The sequence below is a fragment of the Dama dama genome, chromosome 20 (genome assembly GCF_033118175.1).
Source record: "Dama dama isolate Ldn47 chromosome 20, ASM3311817v1, whole genome shotgun sequence".
Taxonomy (NCBI): Eukaryota; Metazoa; Chordata; class Mammalia; order Artiodactyla; family Cervidae; genus Dama; species Dama dama.
Window position 1 is genome coordinate 94,360,557 of NC_083700.1, and position 21,343 is coordinate 94,381,899.

The 21,343-nt window shown below is 46.7% G+C and overlaps 2 protein-coding genes across 5 annotated transcripts in view; both read left to right on the forward strand.

Annotated features, from left to right (window-relative positions):
* Positions 1-21,343, forward strand: part of AGBL4 (AGBL carboxypeptidase 4) — a 1,414,426-nt gene that overhangs the window by 1,157,779 nt on the left and 235,304 nt on the right. The window lies entirely within an intron of this gene.
* The window catches only part of BEND5 (BEN domain containing 5), a 48,404-nt gene continuing 29,808 nt past the window's right edge, over positions 2,748-21,343 (forward strand). Inside the window, exons 1-3 of one of the 4 annotated variants that reach the window (XM_061121935.1) lie at positions 2,748-3,017; positions 17,684-17,817; positions 19,925-20,309. In XM_061121935.1, coding sequence (XP_060977918.1) covers positions 2,792-3,017; positions 17,684-17,817; positions 19,925-20,309 — 745 coding nt within the window. In that variant the 5' untranslated portion in view covers positions 2,748-2,791. Of the gene's footprint in view, positions 3,018-3,941; positions 4,070-6,615; positions 6,695-11,034; positions 11,144-17,683; positions 17,818-19,924; positions 20,310-21,343 lie in introns of those variants that run through there. The other 3 variants (XM_061121938.1, XM_061121936.1, XM_061121937.1) reach the window with 3 other exon arrangements.

The window sequence follows — 21,343 nt, forward strand, 5'->3', positions numbered from 1 at the left end:
GGCACATTGGTTACTGGGAATGGGAAAGACAGCTGAGGTTCAGCTCCAGCTCTGAAAAGATGGGACAGATGTTCAGCAAAACCATGCAAGAGGTTTGTTATTCATGTGGTGTCTTTCTTTAATGCCTTTGTTTTATTAGCATTTTCTCCCCAGTTCTGTGCTAGGATGCTGAGGTTACCCAGCCTTTTTGTCCCCCCTGGAGACAGCTCATTCTAATGAGGGAAGGTAAAATGTGATGGACAAAATAGTAGAAAGAAACTGCCTATGCTTGAGGAGAGAGGTTTGTTGGGGAAGCTTCACAGAGGAGGTGACATGTGAATTGGCCTTCAGGGAAGGGTGAGGTCACTGTGCACTCCAGGAGGAAGAACTCCACAGGATGAGGGCAGAAAACGCACAGAGGCTTGAGATCCTGATAAAACACGCTCTCTTGGAAGATGTCAAATAGTTTAATGTATCTGAAATGTATCGGAATGTCCACAAAGGTGATAAAAGGTGAGACTGGTAATGTACTTTGAGGTCACTCTCATCTAGACGGGCTAGGAGATTGGCCATGGTGCTACTTGAACTTATTTTGCAAACATAGTTTGGAGTTTCATGGTATTTCATTTAATATGGCCAGCTCTGCATGATTCATCTTTTAAATCAGAAGACTTGCTACACATTACTTCCCCTTGACCACCATAGGAATGTATTCTTAAAATAAAAACGCATGCAAGATCAGTCCAAACAAATCATAATCATGAAAGTAAACCTGCTGGAACAATTCAGAGTGGCTCCTCTTTTCCACAACTATGTGGGGCAACAGAGGTCCAACAACTGCATCCAGACAATATGTGGTCCTATCTGCCTGTATATCAGAGGCTCCGTTTAAGGGAACTCAATCTGACCTGTACAGTTGGATCCAGGGAGAGCATGTTGATGGGGTTTTTGGCTTATCTACTTAATCATTCATGTAGCTAATCTGAAATGTGAGCATAGTGCCTTTTAAAAAAATAATGTTTAATGCTGTCTGATTATAAAGTAATACCTGCTTATTGGGAAAAATAGTTATATAAACATAAACACACAAAGGAAAACAAAGTCACCCACTACTGCTAAGAAACATTTTGGCACATTTATTTTGCTTTTTTCTTGCAGATTGAGTTCATTAAAATGAATTTTTAAAAACATATAATATGTAATTCAGTCTGCCACCTCCATTCAACATTCCTCTATGAGAACACTTTTCTCACTATAACATAATTACTTATACTTTCTTAATACTTTCCAACCAGACTGTGTTTCCAGGACAGAGGAGGGTTATTCATAGTAACCTAACTTCAGCACAGAAATCCAAAATCAAGACTCCAGCTCTTGTACACTGTCTAACCCTGCAAGAGATCCAGGTGTTTATCCTGTGTATTCTCCTCTCTCTACCACCAGCCCTTAGCCCAGAATCTGGCATGTGGTGCATACCCAATGAATATTGGTTGCTTGAATAAATGGGTGTGACTGGATGGCTGGGTGAATGTGGATTTTTACTTATTATTATTTTCCACCCAAAATTCACTGAGCCCCTACCAAGTGCCAAGTTTGTGCTAGGCAATAGGAATATAAGCAGCCACACTGGATACAAAGCCCACCCTCTCAGAGGCCTCGATGTGAGGATGCTGACCCCCTCTGATGTGGGATAAGATTCCTGTGAGGAACAGCCCCAGTCAGCCCTCTTTAGGCTGATGGTGTTCATATTTTTCTGGGGGACACAAGCCCCTCCAGGTTCCCTTCTGCCTGCGACACTAGGGACAGAGCAAAGACTGCTGTTCCACAGAGTCCCGTTCCTGAACTCCTCGAGGTGCCCCAGAAATGCCCAGCTAGCCCTGGGTTTGCCTTCCCCAGAGCACCCCTCCCTTCCCTGCTCATTCCAGCAGGTCCCAGTTTAGAGACCGGCATGCTGTGGAGGGGTCCTCACTGCTGCAAGACTACAGGGGAGAGAGGCTACCCTGCTCCTTCCAGCTGAGAGGGGCCCTTGACAAACTCTCCACCATCCCAGCCAGTTGGTCCAACTGGAAATCCCAGATAAGCCCCAGTTTCTGGTCAGAACTAGTTTGGCAACACAGGGGGAATATTTCTAGCTGACTGACCCTCCCCACAGGGGAGCTGGCCATTTCTGCTAAAAAGAAAAAAAAAAAAAAAGCGAACTAAAGGAGTTGAGGGGAGTGCTGAGAATTATTTGAAATACTCCAAAATTCTGCTTGCTTGCAAGTGCAAGTTTACACTTAGGAATCCAAACAAGCTTGCCCCCTAGCCCTGCATTTCTTCGTTCACACTCTCCTCCTTTGCAGTGCAGTTTTGCTGTCATGCAATGTGGTTTGTAGCGCGATTGTTGAAGCGACGAATCCAGCATGCAGCGCGACTCTGATGATTAGTCAATGCATTTTTTTTTCCCCTCCTGCAAGGCTATTGTTATTATCATTATTGCAATGCAGTCTCTCGGCCCTTTCCCCTTCGCTGTGCGAATCGCACTCCGGCTGTGATTGCTCGGGTCTGACTTCGCGAGTGGCGGTGCGCTTCCAAACCCCCTCCTCCGCCCCCCGCCCGCCGCCCGCCGCCCTCCCGGTTCCGCGCCCAGGCTAGAGCAGCCGATTGGCAGAGCGGGGCTTTCAGGAACAATAACAGCGGGGGGAGCCCGGGCCCTGGGGAGCCGCCCCCGCCCCCGGCCCGGCCGCGCGGCTCGCACCCCCCGCCGGGTCCCCACCTCCGCGCCCGCCCCGCGGGCTGACCGGCCGAGCGGGGCCCGCCCCCCGCGCCCACCATGTACGCCTTTGTGCGGTTCCTGGAGGACAACGTCTGCTACGCGCTGCCCGTGTCGTGCGTGCGCGACTTCAGCCCCCGCTCGCGGCTGGATTTTGACAACCAGAAGGTGTACGCCGTGTACCGCGGCCCGGAGGAGCTGGGCGCTGGGCCCGAGAGCCCCCCGCGCGCCCCCCGCGACTGGGGCGCGCTGCTGCTCCACAAGGCCCAGATCCTGGCGCTGGCAGGTGAGCGAGGGGGCCGGGAGGGACCCGGGCACCGGGCGGGGGCCGGGAGCCGGGGAGGGGGCCGGGGGGAGCCGCTGCTCGCTCTGGCCCCCTCCTCCCGTCCCATAGGCTTCTCTTTGTGGGGAACGGGGTGTCTGTAGAAGGCCAGACCAGTTAAAAATACGGGATGGTCCCCTTTGTCTTCCCCGCCTCCCGGACAACTCGCGTGCTGTCAGTCTGTCTCCACGTCTCTGTGTCTGTCCCACTCTTTTCTGTTTCTGTTCTCTGGCTACTTCACTTTCCCTTTCTCTCTCTGCCTGTTTGCACCTTCATTTCTCGCCCACCTTCTCTTTCCCTCTGTCTCACTTCCTTCTCTCTCTGCTGTTTCCGTCTCCTTAAGTTTCGCTAGCCGTCTGTCTCTCCCTTTAAGGCCCGCAGTACTGCCTGAGGAGGCAAGGCTTGATATCGTCAGTCTTCCAGGTGGGAGTCCCTCTTCACAGAGGAGAGCTATGACATCCTTGTCCCATCTGGGCGGTCACTGGATGGGATGAAGAGGCCTTGATCACTGGGCACTGGGTGCCTCTCTCCTGCCCCTCCCTGAATAGGTGCAGAGGTAAAGAGTTAGTGGTACTTAGCATCCCTTAGCCTCCACACCCCTTTTGAGTCTCCCAGAAGGCTCCTCGGGGAGCCTCCTCCTTCAGGGCCAGGATAAGACTAGACCTCCCATTCCTGCTTTCCCAGGGCCCTGAGAAATAGGTAAGGCAGGTGGCACATCCCCATTTGCCAGGTGAGAATGCTGAGGTTCAGTTAGAGTTGGACAAGGAACCAGCCCCCTCGCCTCCTTCACCAAGTTCCTCCTGCCATACTGAAGCGGCTTTTCCTTTGTAAAGTCAGCAGATCCTCTTTCGCAGCCAGTTCTAGGAGGCTTGGGTACAGACAGGAGTAGAAGAGGAAAGTATCACTTCTGTTTTGGGGAGCAGCCTTCTAGCTGTTGCTGGTAAGTAAGGAGGGTGCACCTCAGAGTGAGCAGACAGTAAGCCACCCTGCCCTCCAGTGCGAAGAGAAGACCAGGGGTGAGTTGATACTGCTGGTATTTCGTAGTTTGAGACCTTTCCCGTCTTTTCCAACTTCCTTAGCTTTCTTCATTTAGCTTAAAAGATTAATTCAGCATTTATCGTATTTAAATTTGGCAAGTAAGGAAACTGTGGCTTGAAACAGAGAAGTGACTTTCCAAGGGTCTCGTGGCAAATTAGCAGTACATTCGAGCTCTAGTTCATGATAAGTTCCTTTCCATCACCCCCTGTTGCCTCTGAAAAGTAGGTTTGCCAGAGTTGAGGAGTGGAAGAAAAGCTGGAAACAGATGGGGCCCTTTTGGCAGGACTGTGTCCTTACCATCTCTCTGACAAGCCCTGGGGCACAGTGGTATAAACCCACCCATAACACCTGGGCCTGCCTGGGGCCAGAAAAACAGAATGAAGGAAAGTATGCAGAAAAAAGGAAACCTTTGTAGTTGATTAGGTTTGGTTTTGTTTGTTTGCTTGATTTTAATTACCTGAGGGAAGGGATGTGGAGACTTTTTTCCCCCAGGAGTACAGAATTGCCCTGAGGAAGTTATAACTAGGTTGTAACCATTGCTTCCCCTTGACTATAAGAAAGGAAAGCATGCTCTTGATGCTTCTGTTACACTCTTAGATCTGGAAGGGCCCTAGGAGAGAAGTGGTATATGTCAGACGGAGTCAGTGGTATGTACATGTTTTAGTGTGTGATGGCTGTTTTCCTCTTTGAAAGATTGTTCATTCATCCATTTATTCATTCAGTAAATATTAACACTGTGCTTGGCTCTTCAGGCACTATAGAGAGGCTGCTGGGGCAGACGGCAGCCCCCACAGACTCTGATTTTTGAAAATTGACAAAAGTCTTTTTAAGTAAGATAGTGTCATCTTTGGTCTGAGGACCATGAATCTTGAATGTATAGACTGTTCATCCTTCCAAGTTGGAAAGAAATCTTTGGGATTATTAAAAACAAACAATTAAAAAAAAAACCCACAAAACTAGGCAACATCTGGAAACTGGCAGAGTAGATCCAGAGAAAAAGCGTGGTGCCAACTTGAGCAAAGTGAGTTGAAAAGCACTTTCCCCCACCTCTCTTCAGGTTTTTGTTTTGTTTTTTTTTTTTTCCTTGGGGAGAGAAAAGGGGCGGGGGAGGGGGTTGCGGGGAGAAGAGAAAGAACTTGAGGTTGGCTAGACCATATTTAGAATTCCAGTCAGCTGGTTAATTTTTAAACTGGGACTGTTCTGGCTGTAGATCTGATTGGAAGGGCCAGGGTGGGTTTGGGAATTCATTTATCCTGGAAGAACTCTCCTGTGTGTCTTGAAACCCTATCTTAAATGCCGAGGCTCTGAGAATTGCTTAGAGTGACTTCGTCTTAAAGAGCTCTTCTTCTGGCATGTCCTAGTTGTAAATACAAGTGTGCTGTGGGACCTGATGTGGGGAGGTGTCTTCAAGCGGGAGGCAGAGAAGGCTATGTTTTTGTCAATTAGCCATGAGTAATTAATCCCTCTCTGACATCAAAAGCGAGGTTTCAGGGGGGCAGTTTTGGCCTACTTTATGGCTTTTGGTGAGAAGTCTGTTTCATTACTGTTTGCCCAGGCCAACCCAGAGCTGTCTTCAAGTGTACCTCTTCTTGTATCCAGGAAATGTCAAAGCCAACTGCTTTGGGACTTGGCATTTTCTAACATGTGCTGGTCTACACCATGGTTTCCATGTGTGTCAGACCTCAGTATATAGCCTTGATTTCAGTTCAAGGGGAAAAAACAAACACCGTCTTTATTGACAGTCTTGCTTTGTGCCTGTGCATTATCTCTGTTAGTCCTCTGCAGAAACCTGTTGATGGAGATTGCTGTTGTTACCATTTCCATTGTATCAATGAGGACTCTGAGCCTTAGAGACTTCTCTGCCGCTGCATAGCTGCAAATGACAAAGCCAGACTCAGAACCCAGGTATTCCAGTGCCAGGTGCCCACTGGGAAGTCTTTGTCAAGTAGCTGATGCTTCCATCGGCCACACAGCAAGCTTGGAAGGAGTAAACGAAGAGAAAAGAACTGCCCATGAAGCTTACAGTTCAAAGCAAGTTTTTGAGCTCAAGAGCAGTTTTTAGCGCTGAATTTTCAAGCCCCTTCTGCTCTTCTCTTCTTCTCTTAACAGCCTCCCTCCTACAGAGCACACACACCTTCCTCCCTGCTAAGTTACATCTTCCTCAGGAAATCTCAGAAGAGCGCCCATCCTCCTGGTTCGCATAACTCAAGACTTGGCTCACCTTTGGACGCGGTCTCATTCGTCACTCTCATTTACTTGCCAAACAGCTTGTGAAAGTGAGAGCAACCCATTTGGAGAACTAAACCATTATCCAACTGCAATCCAGTCTCCTCCTGGGGCTCATGATATTGAATTTTTGTTTTTTCTTTTTTTTTTTAAACAGGGCCCAAACTGGTTTTTTCTAAGCTCCGAGACTTAAAATGCTATGCCATTCTCTCCAGGCACTTTTGCTGCGTTATTATTGTTCGGGTGTGCTAAATTCCTTTTGTTGTCATCTGTCCCTTTACTACTTCCCATACCCCAGGCCCTGTGCTGTAATAAGCAAATGCTCCAGTGCACCCACAAGTCTGAGGTCCTGGGATTGAAATGGCAGCACAACCCAGGTGAGACCAAACGTTAACTTTCCAGGCCCTGCCATGTAGGGCTTCTGTCTGTCAGAGTGACAAAGAAAAAAATGGGCACCATCCTCAGGATAGTCTTGGGGCCCGATGTGTGGCCTAAATAGAGAGAAGCCAGGCACTGCAGGCCAGAGAAAGGGCCTATTCTGGAGGGGCTTTGCAGTTTATCTTGTACAGCTTTCTAACTTTATCCCCACTGCCCACATCCAGGCCTGCACCAGCTTTTACATCTAAACCAGCATAGCTGTCTTCTACTTGATCACCCTGCCTCAATCTATTTTCCAAATTGCTGCCAGAATAATTTTCTAAGACATAGTCAAGTCACTACTCGGTAGAACTTTCTGTAGCTCCCCATTGCCTACTGAATGAACTTCAGCTTCTCAGCCTGGGCATTCATAGCGGCCCCAGTGCCACCTCATTTCTGCAGCTTCCTCTAGGCTGCAGATGGTATTTCAGGCCATCTTGAGAACCCACCCTCAGGCACTCCTCGAGCCAGCCAGGATGGGTTAATCATTGTGTCAGATGGGCCTCTGCCCATGGAACTCACTTTGAGTGGGAAGGGCAGACACATGGGTGCTTGCAGTCCTGTGAGCTGAGGGCTGTCATAGAGGAATGGACAAATGCATTGGCAGCACCGTGTTCTGCTCTCTGTGCCCATGGGAGACGCTCCTTCCTTGGAGCTCTCCTTTGACTTGGCTGTTCCTCACTTATCTTAGCATTCTGTGTCCTGTTTTGGTTAGTCGTGACTGTGTCTGTCTTCTTACCAGACGGTGAACTCCTCCAGGACAGGGACCTGCCTTCCTTTTCTCTGCACCTGCAGTGCCCGGCACGTAGTCCACTCCAATCAGCCCAAGTTGAACTCACCAGCTTTGGGCAGTCAGGTGCATGTGTTATGCTCGGGGAGAAGAAGCAGGGAGAACAGGGACTCTGTAGCAGCAGTTTGTTTCAGAGCAGAAACCTGCAGTCAGTTCTGGAGGTTTCATTCAACTTTATTCATCTGGAAAAAGTCGACATTCTGTATCTCTCCCTTGACTAGAAGAAACCCCACACTTGGGGGAAATAGCTTCCAAAGCCACGTTCTTCTTGCTTTGGTAATTTTAGCTCATTCAGGGCTCAGGTCCCAGCTTGGCATTGTCGATCCAAATAGATCACTTGCTCCAGAAATGCTTTGGAACTTCTACAAAGTTAGCAGCGAAGCAGGGGACTAGGCGATTTCATATGCAAAGATTGTTGCATGTCATCAGTGGGAGACTGCCAACAAAAGGATTTATTTAAAAAAAAAAAAAAAAGCAAGTGAAAACTTTTAATTTAAGTTTTGACATGTTCTGCTGATGTACATTGGAGTGAAGGTTGGAACTTGCCTGTTGTCATCTGTTGCTGATTCTACTGAAATGTTAACCATTGAAAGTTCCTTCTGATGTGATTTGCCTTGTTTAAGAACCACGTATTTGTTGCAACTAAATAGTAAGTACTGCAGAGTACTTCAGAATTTTGGTTCACTGGATGAAAGGAAAAAATTGCCCCATGCAAGCTGAGGTCTTGCTCTTTTGAGTGTTTCTTTTTGGTTGTTTTTGTTATTCAAGAGCACACTGGTTTTTATTTTTAAAAACACACCAGAAAAGTAGAGTTCAAATTTAGATCTTTGGCTCCCAAGATTTATTCTCTTTCCACTGTGCCTACCTGCTTTGTCTTATAAGCTCCTTCAAGAGAGATGATGTGTGTTCTTCATTTTAAAATGCTACCAGAAAGGCATCCATGCCCTGAAGAACTTTTTTCTGGTTCATGTTAGTTCCCCAGCTCTTGAGTTACACTAGATGGTCAGTCTGACACTGGAGGGAAACACAGGAGGAGGAACAGACTTTGTTTCTTGCCTTCAAGGACCAATTCACTAAATATTTATTTAGTGCTCACCAGGCTCCAGGTTCAGTGCTGGGAATTACCATATACATACTCTTGTCTACATCCTTGTGAGACAGGGCTTCTTGTTTTACCCCAGGAGAAGAAAGCTACTCAAACGTTTAGTGACTGCTGTAGGTGCCAGGCAGTGGGCTAAGGTCTTCCCATATACACGAAGCTTATGGAAAACTGTGATCAGGGCAGTCAGAGCGCATGATACCCACACTGAGGTTGCAGTGGTTGTGCTGGCTCTGAGATGGACTAAGGAAGGAGACGCCATAGGATCTGGGAACTGCCTGGTTGTGGTGATGTGTGTGATAATGATGTGGTAATCTGGGCTCTGATCCCACTAGAAGAGTAGTTGGTTAGAAGAGGAGATGATGAGTCTAGTTTGAAACAAGATGAATCTTGGGGGCCCATGGGACATCTGGGCAGATACTCTAAGAGCGGGATTAGGCATGTGGTCCAAGGTTTAGGAGAGTGCCCTGAAGTGGGGCTGAAGATCCCAGTGTGGACATCACTAGCCATGGGCGTGGTGGGGTCACAGAGGGAGAGGGGCGTCAGAGGAAGGGAATGGTGCAGAATTCTTTAGAACACCAGCTTTTAGGGGGCACAGCTAAAGAAGAAGAGCCCCAGAAGACAACTGGGAAGAAGCAGCCAGAGATGCACTAAAATCAAAAGATAAACAGGAGAGATGGGCGTTCTAGAAATCAAATGAGGAGCGAAGGCTTTGTATCCTAGATTTAAGCCTATTTTTATTTCTTATAACTACATAGCAACCACTTTTTCCTCTGAGCTTATTGGTGAGATGTAGGATAGGACAGCTAAATAATATATAAGCAGGAGAAGACAGAATCTGCTCAGGGTGATATCTTGGTAGTTTTGGATGTCTGAATTTTGCCCCAGTAGCAGAAGGATCATACCTGTTCTTTGGGGTCCCGGAAGCAAAATTAGGTCCAGAGACTGGAATTTATAGGATTTGGTGGGAGGACTATAATAAGAGCAGATGAACACTGCTTCCAACATGATGATGAGCTCCCTGTCGGGGGAGGTGGACATTCCAGAATGAACTCCTGCCTTTTAATAGGAGAATTGGTTAGATGAGCTCCTCTCCCAGGTCACTTCCTTAAGTATCAAGTAGGAAGTATTAGCTGAAAGAAGATAGGCTTTGAAATCAGACAGTCTGGGTTCCAATTTTGACTCTGCTTACAAGCTGTGTGACCTTAGGGAGATTACTTCACTTCTCTGAGTTTCAGGTGCCCAAACAGAGATAGTCGTGAGCTACTTGCCCCCTATATTATTGTGTTATTAGCAAGGTAACATGGAAGTTATCTGGCACATAGTAGGTACTCATTAAAGGTAGGTAATTGATAAGGACTGTGATGGCTAAGCACTGTTGAGAAAACAGCTTGCTCAGTGTGTGGGTACCACCATTTATGGTAGAAAGGAACGATTTAGAGGACCAAGGAACAGACAGGGTTAAAATTTAACTTGTGTGTGTTGTAAATCCTCCTGGGGCTTGACTTTCACATGAAAGGATTCCCATCTCACCCCATGTTTTTCCCGCCTGTGACCCTATGGTGAGGCCACTTATTACCCCGGCAACAGCCTGGTGAAGCACATGAGGGTAGCTAGACAAATGAGTCAGCAGGTTGAAGGTTCCTAGTTTCGTCCGTGCCCTAACCCTGTGCCCAGGCCTGGGAGGCTCTGATAGTGAGAGTCTGGAGACCTACCAAAACCTGGCTGTCAGTTCTTCTCTCCCTTTTTGGATGGACTCCTCAGGACACTTCTTCAGACAAGCCCACCTGGAGGGATGGGATCATCTGCTCTTACCAGCAACTGTACAGAAGAGAAAGAGATGTGGAATTCCCTGTGGCTGTCCAGTGATCACACAGCTGGAAGGGTCTCTTGAGGTTTTCTAGTCCAGTCCCCATTGTTTTACAGAAGAGAGAGTTGAAAGGAAGTGACGGGTCACCCGGAGAGTGAGTTACAAAGCCATGCCTCAAACCCTTGTCTCTTGATTTCTTTCTGCTTTACCACAGCAGGGCACTCATCTTCTTGTTGTCTTGATTAGATACAGTCCTAGAAACTTGGGAATTTTGTCTGCCTCAGATGTTATAGAAACAGAGGCCAGAGAATGAGAGATATACATGCTTTTTCTGTGGCATGTCTGTTTTTGAAGCAAACAGACTTAGCAGGGTTTTTATACAGTTGAAGAACTTTAAACTGGCATACAGTATTTTTTTAAAGCAAGACAAAGCCTATGTGAAATGGTTTATGTTTAGCCTTTCAGAATTTCATTATAACCAACAACCCCACACCATATTAAACTCTGACGTTTGATTCTTTTAATTATCCAGCATGATTTTATGTAAAATGGAAATCAAGACAGTGCCTTTCCCATTGTAATTGTACTTCTAATTCTCCAGGGGTCTCTTCACTTTTGAAGACAGACTTGCATGGGATTTCCTGTCTACCAGCCTCTTCTCTAAAACACTATCTGCTCATTACCATGCCTCCATTTTTTTTTCAATAGTGGTAAGTTTAATGGGATGTTTCTCCCTCTTAGATGAACGACAGACACCAAGTTCTCTATTTTTGAAGAACAGCTTCTACCACATTTTGTGGCTTTGAATAGGGGATCTTTGGGGGGTTTGTTTAGGGCTTGGTGGTCTTGATAAGCTTGGAGTTCAGGAGGTTGGTATTGAGTCACACTTGTCCTAAGTTGAATTTGGGAATTTATCACAGCATTTTCCTGGATGTAGGCATGGGCTTAGGAAAAAGGCTGGCACTTGAGAGATTATGTTGACACTCTCGTCATTTTATATGTGCCTTTTAGTTCAGTTGAGGAAGTTACAACAACTTGGTAATTTTTCTCCTGTTCCTATAGGATAATTAGGTAATAGAAATGGTCCAAGTGTCATGCAGACGTGACTGGAAATTCTAGCTCTGATATTTAGTAGTTTATGTCTTAGGCAAATCGCTTCACTTTTGAGCTTCAGTTTCTGCTTCAAAAGAATCATCATGGGGATTAAATATATTGATGTTAGTAAAGAATTTGGCATGGGGCCTGGTGCATAGTAGATGCTTACTCAATATTTGTTGAATAGATGAATGCGGTTAGCTAACACCACAGAAGCTGGAAAGGAGGAGGAGATAGTTGATGCCTAAATCCTTGGTGGTTTTCTTGCCCTGGAAACAAAACAATCAGGAAGTCAGAGTCAAAGATTGTCTCTTCAGAGGCTACATGTTTATTTCTGTTTACACTAAAACTGATTATTGGGTCTTAAGTTTGGAGCATTTGCATAGGTGGGTTGACTATAGAGAGTTTTCTTCATCCCTTTGCGTCCATTGCTAATTTTTTCTGTGGTTTCCTGGAATGCAAAGCCAGACACAGACTCCAAAGCCATGTTAAAATGCCGCATGAAGTTACCTGCTGTCTTAGATGATCCACACCATCGTTCACCTTCATTAATGTGACCAGTCAAGAGTTATAGCTTCTTGTCACCCTATGTTCAGTCTCCTCCTCACACCTCATCCATCTTGCTCACCACTGCCACATTAATCTTCCCGAAACATCTCCTTCATCATGTCTCAATCTGTGTTGGATGCCTGCAGTGGTTCTCTGTGCTAAAGGATAAAAGCCAAGCACATAACCCACAGAACAGCCTCATCGCTGCTATTCATTGAACACCTTGGACAAGAAAGGCACTGTGCTTGGTGTTTTATAAGCATCACCTTTTGGAAAACAGTTTATCATCCTGACCTTAGAAACAATGAAAGTGAGGCTCAGACAGGTGAAGTAGCTTGCCTGAATTCCCACAATCAGCAGGTAGCAGAACCAGAGTTCCAAACCAGGACCACCTAATTCTCAAGACTAGGCTGCCTTTATTCAGTCCTGGGCCTCCCTCTCCCAACCAGTCCGTCCACTTCTCACAGTGACACTGAGTGTTCCGTAATCTCTGGACTAGAATGGATGGGAGGCATCACCTTTAGCTCAGGGTGAGATTAAGGAGACCTGGAGATGGGAGGTTTGTCCCACATGAGCCAGCGTCTCTCTGAAAGTCAAACCTTGTATTCTGGTTGAAATTCTTGGTACATCCTGGGTTGTAAGGATCTGAAAGACATGGACCTCTTAGCAGAGTGCTCAACCCAGAACAAGGGTCAATGAATATCCACAGACCCCAGAAAAGGACAAGTGAAGGCCTTAGATCTTGTTGAGCCCTCATCCAGGGAGCACATCCAGGAAACCCTCATCCAGGGAGCACAGCTCAGGGAGAAGACTGATGAGCATTAGCATGGAGCCAGGAGGTTCTTAGCTCTCAGAGCTGCCTCGGGATCCCCGTGGCCAAACACTGGGGTAGCTAGGACCAGGTCAGGGGACAGGTGACTGGGGAAACTGTCAGCTTCTGCTCCCTTCTGGAACTGAGTCCTGTCACTCACATCTTCCTGTACTGCTCATCCTACCTTTTCAAAGAACCCATTCAAGCCCTGGGGTCTGGCCAGCCTCATTCTGTTGTCCTTGGTAATGGTTACTTCTGTCTGGGAATCTGCTGAGGCCACAGGGGTCTTGTCAGGAGAGCAAGTGTTAAAGTGGTCTTCTGCTTTGAACTTCAGGCTGAGGAATTTAGATGTCTTTATCCAGAGTCATCATTCATTCATTCAGCATTTATGAATATGGCTCTACTGTATTTTAGGCATGTGTTTAGAGAGAAAAGAGCTTGGGCTTGGGAGGCAAAGAGATCTAGATCAATCCTGGCTCTGTGCCTTCCTGTCTGGGTGACTTTAGGCCCTCTTTGAGTCTCAGTTCTTCTCTCATGGGAAAATTGCAGCTAGTTCTTAATTGCTGGGTTGTTGGGAAGTATAGTAGTATATGAAAAGAGTGGTATCTGGTAGGTAACACACATTCTAAAAGTGGTAGCCTATCTTTTAATTGAAATATAATTGACATAACATAAAATTCACCATTTTAACCATTTTTAAATGTGTACAGTTACGTGTTCTGCAACCGTCTTCACTATCTAATTCTGGAACATTTTCATCACTCTAAAAGAAATCCCTGTTACCCGTTAAGTGGTCACTTCTCATTGCCTCTTCCCCCTCCATTCCTGGAAAACATTAATCTACTTTCCATCTCTATGGATATACCTATCCTGGACATTTCATATAAATGGAATCATACATTATGTGGCCATTGTGTCTGGCTGCTTTCAGTTAGCATAATGTTTTCAAGATTCATTCATGTTATAGCAAAAATCGATACATTCTTCTTACAGTTGAGTAATACCCCATTGAATGAATATATCACATTTTTTCCCATTCATCAGTTGATGGATAATGGGTTGTTTCCCCGTTTGACTATTATGAATAATGTTGCTATGAACATTTGTGCACAAGTTTTTGGTGGACATGTTTTCATTTCTCTTGAGTATATATCTAAGAATGGACTTGCTGGATCCTATAGTTATTCTTTTTAACCTTGTGAGAAAATACCATACTGTTTTCCATATAGGCTGCCCCATTTTACATTCCTATCAGGAATGTATTAGGGTTCCAATTTGTCCATATTTTCTCAACACTTGTTATGCTTATCCTCTGTTCTTTTCTTTTTTCTTTTTCTTTTGATTGTAGCCATCCTACTCAGTATGAAGTATATCTGATTGTATTCTTTTTGATTTGTGTTTCCTTAATGACTGAGGATTTTGAGCATCTTTTCAGATGCTTACTGGCATAGCTTCTTTCTATTATTCTTTCATTAAACATTTTTTGATGAGTCCCTATATTGTATGACCAGGCTTATGATATGGGACCTGCACTGTAGTTATTCACACTCCAGTGGGAAAGGTAGACCTCAAAGCAGATGATTGCAACATAATAAGAAAACAGGCTACAGAGAAGGTATGTGCAAGATGTAAAGGAACCTTGAAGAAGGAAAGAAGAGCTGAGTGGAGGCTGGATGGAGTTTTTCAGACAGAGAGGAAAGGAGACGCATTCCAGTTAGATGCAAGAGCATGGAGCTTTGGGCATAGCTGATGGGAGTGGGACTTCTGTCACCATATGGGGAGTAGAGCTCTGCCAGGTGTCAGCTTCCTCAAGCCAGGTGGCTGGGCAGGTCTCCACCTCTTGGTGCAAGCCTGCAGCAGCCTTGGGCCAGCAGCAGGCTCTGCTGAATTTTGTCATGTGCTGTAAGGACAGGGCTCTGTTGCCCTCAAGGCACATTTACTCTGCTAATTTGATCCCACCTGAAGCCAATATTCTATCTCCATTTCTACAGAAAGAGATCAGTAATGCTCACTGACACAGCAACTTGCCTGACTTCTCACGCCTACAACCTAGCAGAACTGGACTTGGAATCCAGGTTGTCTGACTTTCCCACACCTGCAGGCTGAACCTTAGTGCTTCTTATCTTGGCATTCAAAGCTGTTTATTCTCCAAGCTCAGCCACCTTAACTTCCTTTCTTACCTCTCTTCCTGTCTGTAACTGAACCATTTTGTAACCATTCCAGTCTAAATGCCTTTGCAGTCTTTACTTTTTCTTTTTTTTAATTTCTATCCTTTTCCGTCTTCTTGCCATCCCTAAATGACTGTCCTTTTATGACTGCTGATAGTCCAAGTGCCATTCGCTTCACTCAGGTTCTTAACACACAGAATTGATCATCTTCAGGGCATCCTGGCAATGTGAGTAGGAATTATTTACTTCAAGTCACAGATGAGGAAACAGGATCAGAGAGTAAAGTAAGTTACCCAAGACCACCTTGTAAGTAAGGAGTCTAGCTCAAAGGGTACTTCTTCTCCAAAGCCTGCCATGGTTTTCCTGACCAAAGTGATCTCCCTTCTCCCCGAGGTCCTATAGCAGTTACTGTCCCCTTATTCAAACTCAGTATTTGAGATCTTCTCTCAGTCTTATCAGAGAGTTTTTATTTTTTGCGGGTTTTTATCTAGTGTCCCCAACAATGTTCATTCTCAGTGGCCCAAAGCCCCAGCTAGATCCTGCAAGTGTAAATTCTCAGTAAACATTAAGCTGAGGCATAGGAGGAAAAGTGCTGAACTCTGGTTACAAGATCTGAGTTCTCACCCTGTTCATGTTATAGCCCTAATTTCTGTGACCTTGTACAAGCATGAACTCTCCAGAATGGGAACCCTGCCTGTCCTACTCCTCCTGTATCCCTGGGCCTGCTGGTTTAGTGGACAGGTGCATGGATTTACCATTTGGAACCTGTCTCCATCTTGAAAGCATTGAGTGAAATGATCTGAAGATTGCTCTCAGTTCAAGTATTGTCCAGTTTTGTGAGTCTGAAGGATTGCTTCTCTCCATACCAACATGACTCTGAGCTTCAGAGTTTCAGCTCAGGGAGGCTGAGCATAGCTTGTCATTTCTAGTTTGGTGGCTACATCTCACATTTTTGCCCTTGAACTAGTCAAACTGAAGACTAACCCAGGAGCTTTGCCTCAACACATTCAGAAGTCCTGACACCACCCTCTCATCCTCTGTATCTCTCTCCGTTTCTATTTCTTCACTTATGAAAACACCCACCCATCCCATTTCAGGATAACTTCATTTGAAGCACTTTCGTTGGGTTTTACTTTTAACAACTTTTTAATTTAGAAAGAAAGAACAATGGTTTATAGGAGGGGAGCTGCTATTCTTTTAGAAAGACCACCTCCCCTGCTGCTGTTCATTCCTAACCCACCTATAAAATGTAGGTACAAAGAGAACAAGAACTAGCCTTTTTGTGAAACTAGAACCCAAGGATTGCTCTTTCACTAGTGGGAAAGGCCATTTTCATCTCCAATCAGGAGATTGTTAACAAAGACCATCTTCTTTTCCTGGGCATTTTCCTTACACTCTGTACCTTTCTGAAGTCATTCTTTCTTTCTTTTTTTTTTTTTTAATCATAGTATCTTCATCCACCTTTTGCTTAGGGAAGTAAGACAGTTCTGAGCATGTTGACCATACCAGTTTTCACATCCTGTTCATTGATGTGCTGTGCTGTGTGGTGTGTGAGGCGTTGCGGTCACCCCCACACTTCTTTATAGAGGAGACACTTGCGATCACGTGACTAGGGCCTCAGTCCCCACTCCTCACATTGTCACAGAAGAGCTGAGTTTCACACTGAGGCCTGGACTCCTACGCTTGACCATCTGGGGCTCCATTCCTAAGGCCATTTAGGAAGATTTGTCGTTTGACTACATTCTGAAATAGTCAAGTGCTTGTAAATTCTGAAAATTCCTTTCAGATTATTTGAAGTTGAGTTTAAGAATAAGAAAGAGAGAAGTAATATCCCTTTGTGTGTGTGTAGCCCTTTTGTAGTTTGTAGTGCACGTCAGTGTGTGGTGTGGTCACACGTAAGCACTGGGTGAGATGCCAGAGGCCTGTTTTCCATTTCCTGGCTCTTCCTTACACTCATCACACTCCTTCCATCCTCACATGTAAAATGGGAGAGTTGGACCACGTGGTCACTGAGGCCCCTCAAACTCTGTTGTCTCCTGATTTGATATCAGTAAAAAGGCAGTGAACGTTACTCATTCCTCTTCCTATAACCATCTTAACTCAGTCTGTCCTGTGTCTGGGCTCTGGGAAGGCTCCACCTCAGCTCCAGTCCAGGCTTTATCTTCACAAGAGGCTTCATCCCTTCCTGCTCTTTAGTACCTGAGCTGGCTGAAACCCAACAAGTGTTCCTGGGAAGTCCTCTGGCTTAAAAAGATCTTGATTGTTGAGGAATTTGTGTGCTAGTTAAGTTAAAAACATAGCAATCTAAGGGCCATTCCAGTTCCAAGATTCTAGAATTCCATAAAAGGCTACCCTTTAAGATATACTTAGGAAAACTCCTCAGCACATTCATTGGGTGCTATTTCAGTGCTTTGTATGATAGTGCTTTTAGCATATACCCTTGATCCTCAAGCTTGATCTGCACTGTTGCTCTCAAGAGCCCTGCATGAAGGAGGGAACATGTCTTGGATTGGTTGGCTTATCCTCTTTAACTGGTCTGGCCTCAGTCATTCTCTAGCATTTGAGGTTGTGGGCATTTTGAGCATTTTGACCCATAATGAACCTTATTTTTTTGGTATACATTTTAGAAGACAAATCTGACCTTGAAAACAGTGTGATGCAGAAGAAAATAAAAATCCCCAAACTTTCTCTCAATCTCGTAGAAGAAGATGGGGAGGTTAAAGATTATGGGGAAGAAGATTTACAGCTTAGACACATCAAGGTAACAAAATCTTTCCTCTTTTTGAAAGTATGGGGGAGCATTTTTCATATCTCTGATAGCTGAAGAATTCCAGTCTGGCCTCCTCTGCCCATGTAAATGTCCCCTGGGGTCACAGGCCATGATCTGTTCACACGGTGAGAGACTTGGGCCAGCTGGTAGGAGTTGGCTGTGCCGGCTGACTTTCCAGGGAGCATTGTCCTGTTTGGACCACCTGTGCAGTGTCATCACCACTGAGGGCTTAGAAGGGGCATTTCCTCTGGCCTCCAGCTCCAGAGAGGTCACTGCTGGGCTCCAGGAACATGAGGTGGCTGTTCTTGGGCAGCAGGTCAGAGCCAGCCACGATCAGGCTGCCCCCTAACAGCCAGGAGTGGACTCATGAGCAGAGGCGGGTGTGCCAGGTTCACACAAAAGGGTTAATGTGATCCTGGGTTAGAAGAAACACTTGTGCATGAGTTGTATTTCCTTTGGTGTGAGCCCTAGTGGGTCTCCTCCAGCCTTTACTTGGAAGTCTGCTAAATAGCTTGTCCAGTAAGCCAGATGTTTATTCTGCGCAACGGGTGCCCCAGAGGAAGGGAGGCAGAAGAGGGATACTTTCCGCTTTGACCACAGTCTGATTTTGGACTCAGGTTAAGGACATTCCCGAAGAGTGGTCCAGAAGATTCAGCTGAGTTGAGTTCATGCATTCATTGCACCCCCACTGTGGCCCTGTACTGGTTCCTGGGGTCATAGAGATCCAACAGACATGGTCACTGCCCTTGGAGGTGTCCCAGTGTAGTACTGCAGATGGGTATCTAAAGTGATCATTACAGTTTTAATGAATAGATTGATTTAGACTAGTAGCACTTTATCCCAGTTGAGAAGACAGCAGAAGAGATTTTGTCATGTAACCTAATCCCAGAGTCATGGTTCCTTTTTGTTGTTTTTTCCAAAACTTTCAGGAGCTTATTGAGAGGTTAAAGCAGGCTCAAGTTGACATATTTAAGTTGTCTGGAATCTTGTGTCTTTGGTTGTCTGCACTTCCCACAAGTGCCCCAGTCAGGAGAGTCCCTAGCCCTCCTGCCCTGGGTGAAGAATCCAATTGGTCCTATAGCTTCCACTCCCTCTCTTGGAAGCTTTGTCCACTTGAGCTGGAATTTCCTCAGGCAGCTGAAGCCCCAGCCCCTGGGTAGTCCTGGATAGTTCTCCTCTCACTAAGCTGTCCTCTCTCTACCCAGTTCATGCTGAGCTTTAGCTTGGCCAGAGTTCAAGGAGAGACTGGCAGGGATAGGGGAAGGAGCCTTGTGCTCTTAAGTTGGGCTTTAAGTCCCAGGTCTGACTCGCTAGCTCAGCATGTGACCCTGAGTATAGTCCTTCTCCTCTCTGAGCCTCGATTTCCTCACCTGTAAAATGATGGAGTTAAACAGAAAGAACCTTCCAATACTAGTATTCTTTGAACTTTTCAGTTAAGTAAACATTTATCAAGCCCCTACCGGGTGCCAGTTCTGAGTAGGCAGTGGAGAAACAGAAAATAAGACACAGTTCCTGCTCCAGATTAGAGTCCTTAGCATCCTTCCCAACTGGAGCATTCTTCAGGAAAACTTTATTTGGTGGAATGCCCTTTCTTGGGATGGGGGGTGAGGTGGGGAGAAGAGGCCTTTATGTCTTGTTGGTGTAAAGATTTGACTGGTGACCCCCCGCCCTGGAATGCCTAGACCTGGACTGATTTCTCATGGATTCTCCACAAATACTCATTGAATACCCGCTGTGAGCAGATCACTGCCTGAGCCCTGTGGGTGGGGTGGGGGGCTGGGGAGTTGGGGAGGGCGGTCATGGTGTGAGATACATCCAAGAGGCAGTATGATGGGGATGGGAAAGTGCTGGCCTGGGGAACCTGAGTCCTGCCTCTTGCTCACTGACCCGGTGACTTGGGGCAAGACACTTTCCCACTCTGGACCTGTTTCCCCATGTGTAAAATAAAGAGCTTTGTCTTAAGTGTGTGCACAGAGTTTCTCCAAGCACTGATGTTCTGTGGTTCTGTGATTCTAGGATTGTCTGGGGACATATTGAGCCGCAGTCCAAGACGGCCCCAGCTGCCCTTGCCTGAACTGACTCTCGTTGTCCTACACAGAGACCCGAGGGGCGGAAGCCGAGCGAAGTGGCGCACAAGAGCATCGAGGCAGTGGTGGCCCGGCTGGAGAAGCAGAACGGCCTGAGCCTGGGCCACGGCCCGTGCCCGGAGGAGGTGTTCGTGGAGGCCTCGCCAGGCACGGAGGACATGGACAGTCTGGAGGACGCCGGCGTGCCCCGGGCTCTGTACGAGGAGCTGCTGCGCAACTACCAGCAGCAGCAGGAGGAGATGCGCCACCTCCAGCAGGAGCTGGAGCGGACTCGGAGGCAGCTGGTGCAGCAGGCCAAGAAGCTCAAGGAGTACGGGGCGCTCGTGTCCGAGATGAAGGAGCTCCGCGACCTCAACCGCAGGCTGCAGGACGTGCTGCTCCTGAGGCTGGGCAGTGGTGAGTGCCCCCCCTCCACCGCCGGCCACCTGCCACCCCCATGGGGGGCTTGCTGTGCCGACTCCTCTCTCAGGAGGGCGCTGGGGCGAGGCAGACCCTGAGGCGAGGGAAGGGCAGAGTCACGGCTCAGCAGTTCCCCCAGGAGAGAGGCCCTCCCCGCTCAGAGGGAATCTGACAGGAGCTTTGGAATGCAGCAGCCTTAGCTGTCTAGAACAGCCGTGGGCAGCAGTTGCGAGAGGGGCCTCAGAGAACAGGAGCCGGAAACCTATTTGCCACCACACATGTATGCATTTATTCAGCTCCAAGGGGGTATTAGGATAATGAAGTGAGTTAGACATGATTCTGGGAAAACGTCTTACTTTAAATCAGAAAGTGGTCAGGGCCATGGGAAAGATGTGGATACGATGAGAGGAGAGTTCAGAGGAGGGAGACTCCAGGAAGGAGGTGGGCCTCGAAGGGTGGGCTTTTAAGGTACAAGAAGTGGCAGAGGGCAGCAGTCAACACTGCGTGTACTAAGAGGAGAGACTGCGTGTGTAGTCAGCACGGGTGACGGAAGGCCTGGAAACCTGCGCCAGCCGGGGGTGTTTGGGCTTGTTTTGGCAGGAATGAGAAACACTGAGTTTTTGAGTAGAGAGGCACATGACCTTAGGAAGATTAATGTAAAAGATGCATAAAACTACTTTGGTTCGCTCATAGAAAAACTCAATAGGCGCTTACCCTGCAACTGAACTTAACAAACTTAGGTTTTTAGATTTTCTCATGTGATTGGGCTTCCCCGGTGGCTCAGCTGGTGAAGAATCCGCCTGCAATGTGGGAGACCTGGGTTCGATCCCTGGGTTGAGAAGATCCGCTGGAGAAGGGAACAGCCACCCACTCCAGTATTCTGGCCTGGAGAATTCCGTGGGCTGTATAGTCCATGGGGTCACATAGAGTCAGACACAGCTAAGGGCCTTTCACTCTCACTTTTCTCTCTCTCATGTAATGTGGTTTAGAAGCTGGAGTCAGGGGAAATCTGAAAGGCTGCCACTTTTCTA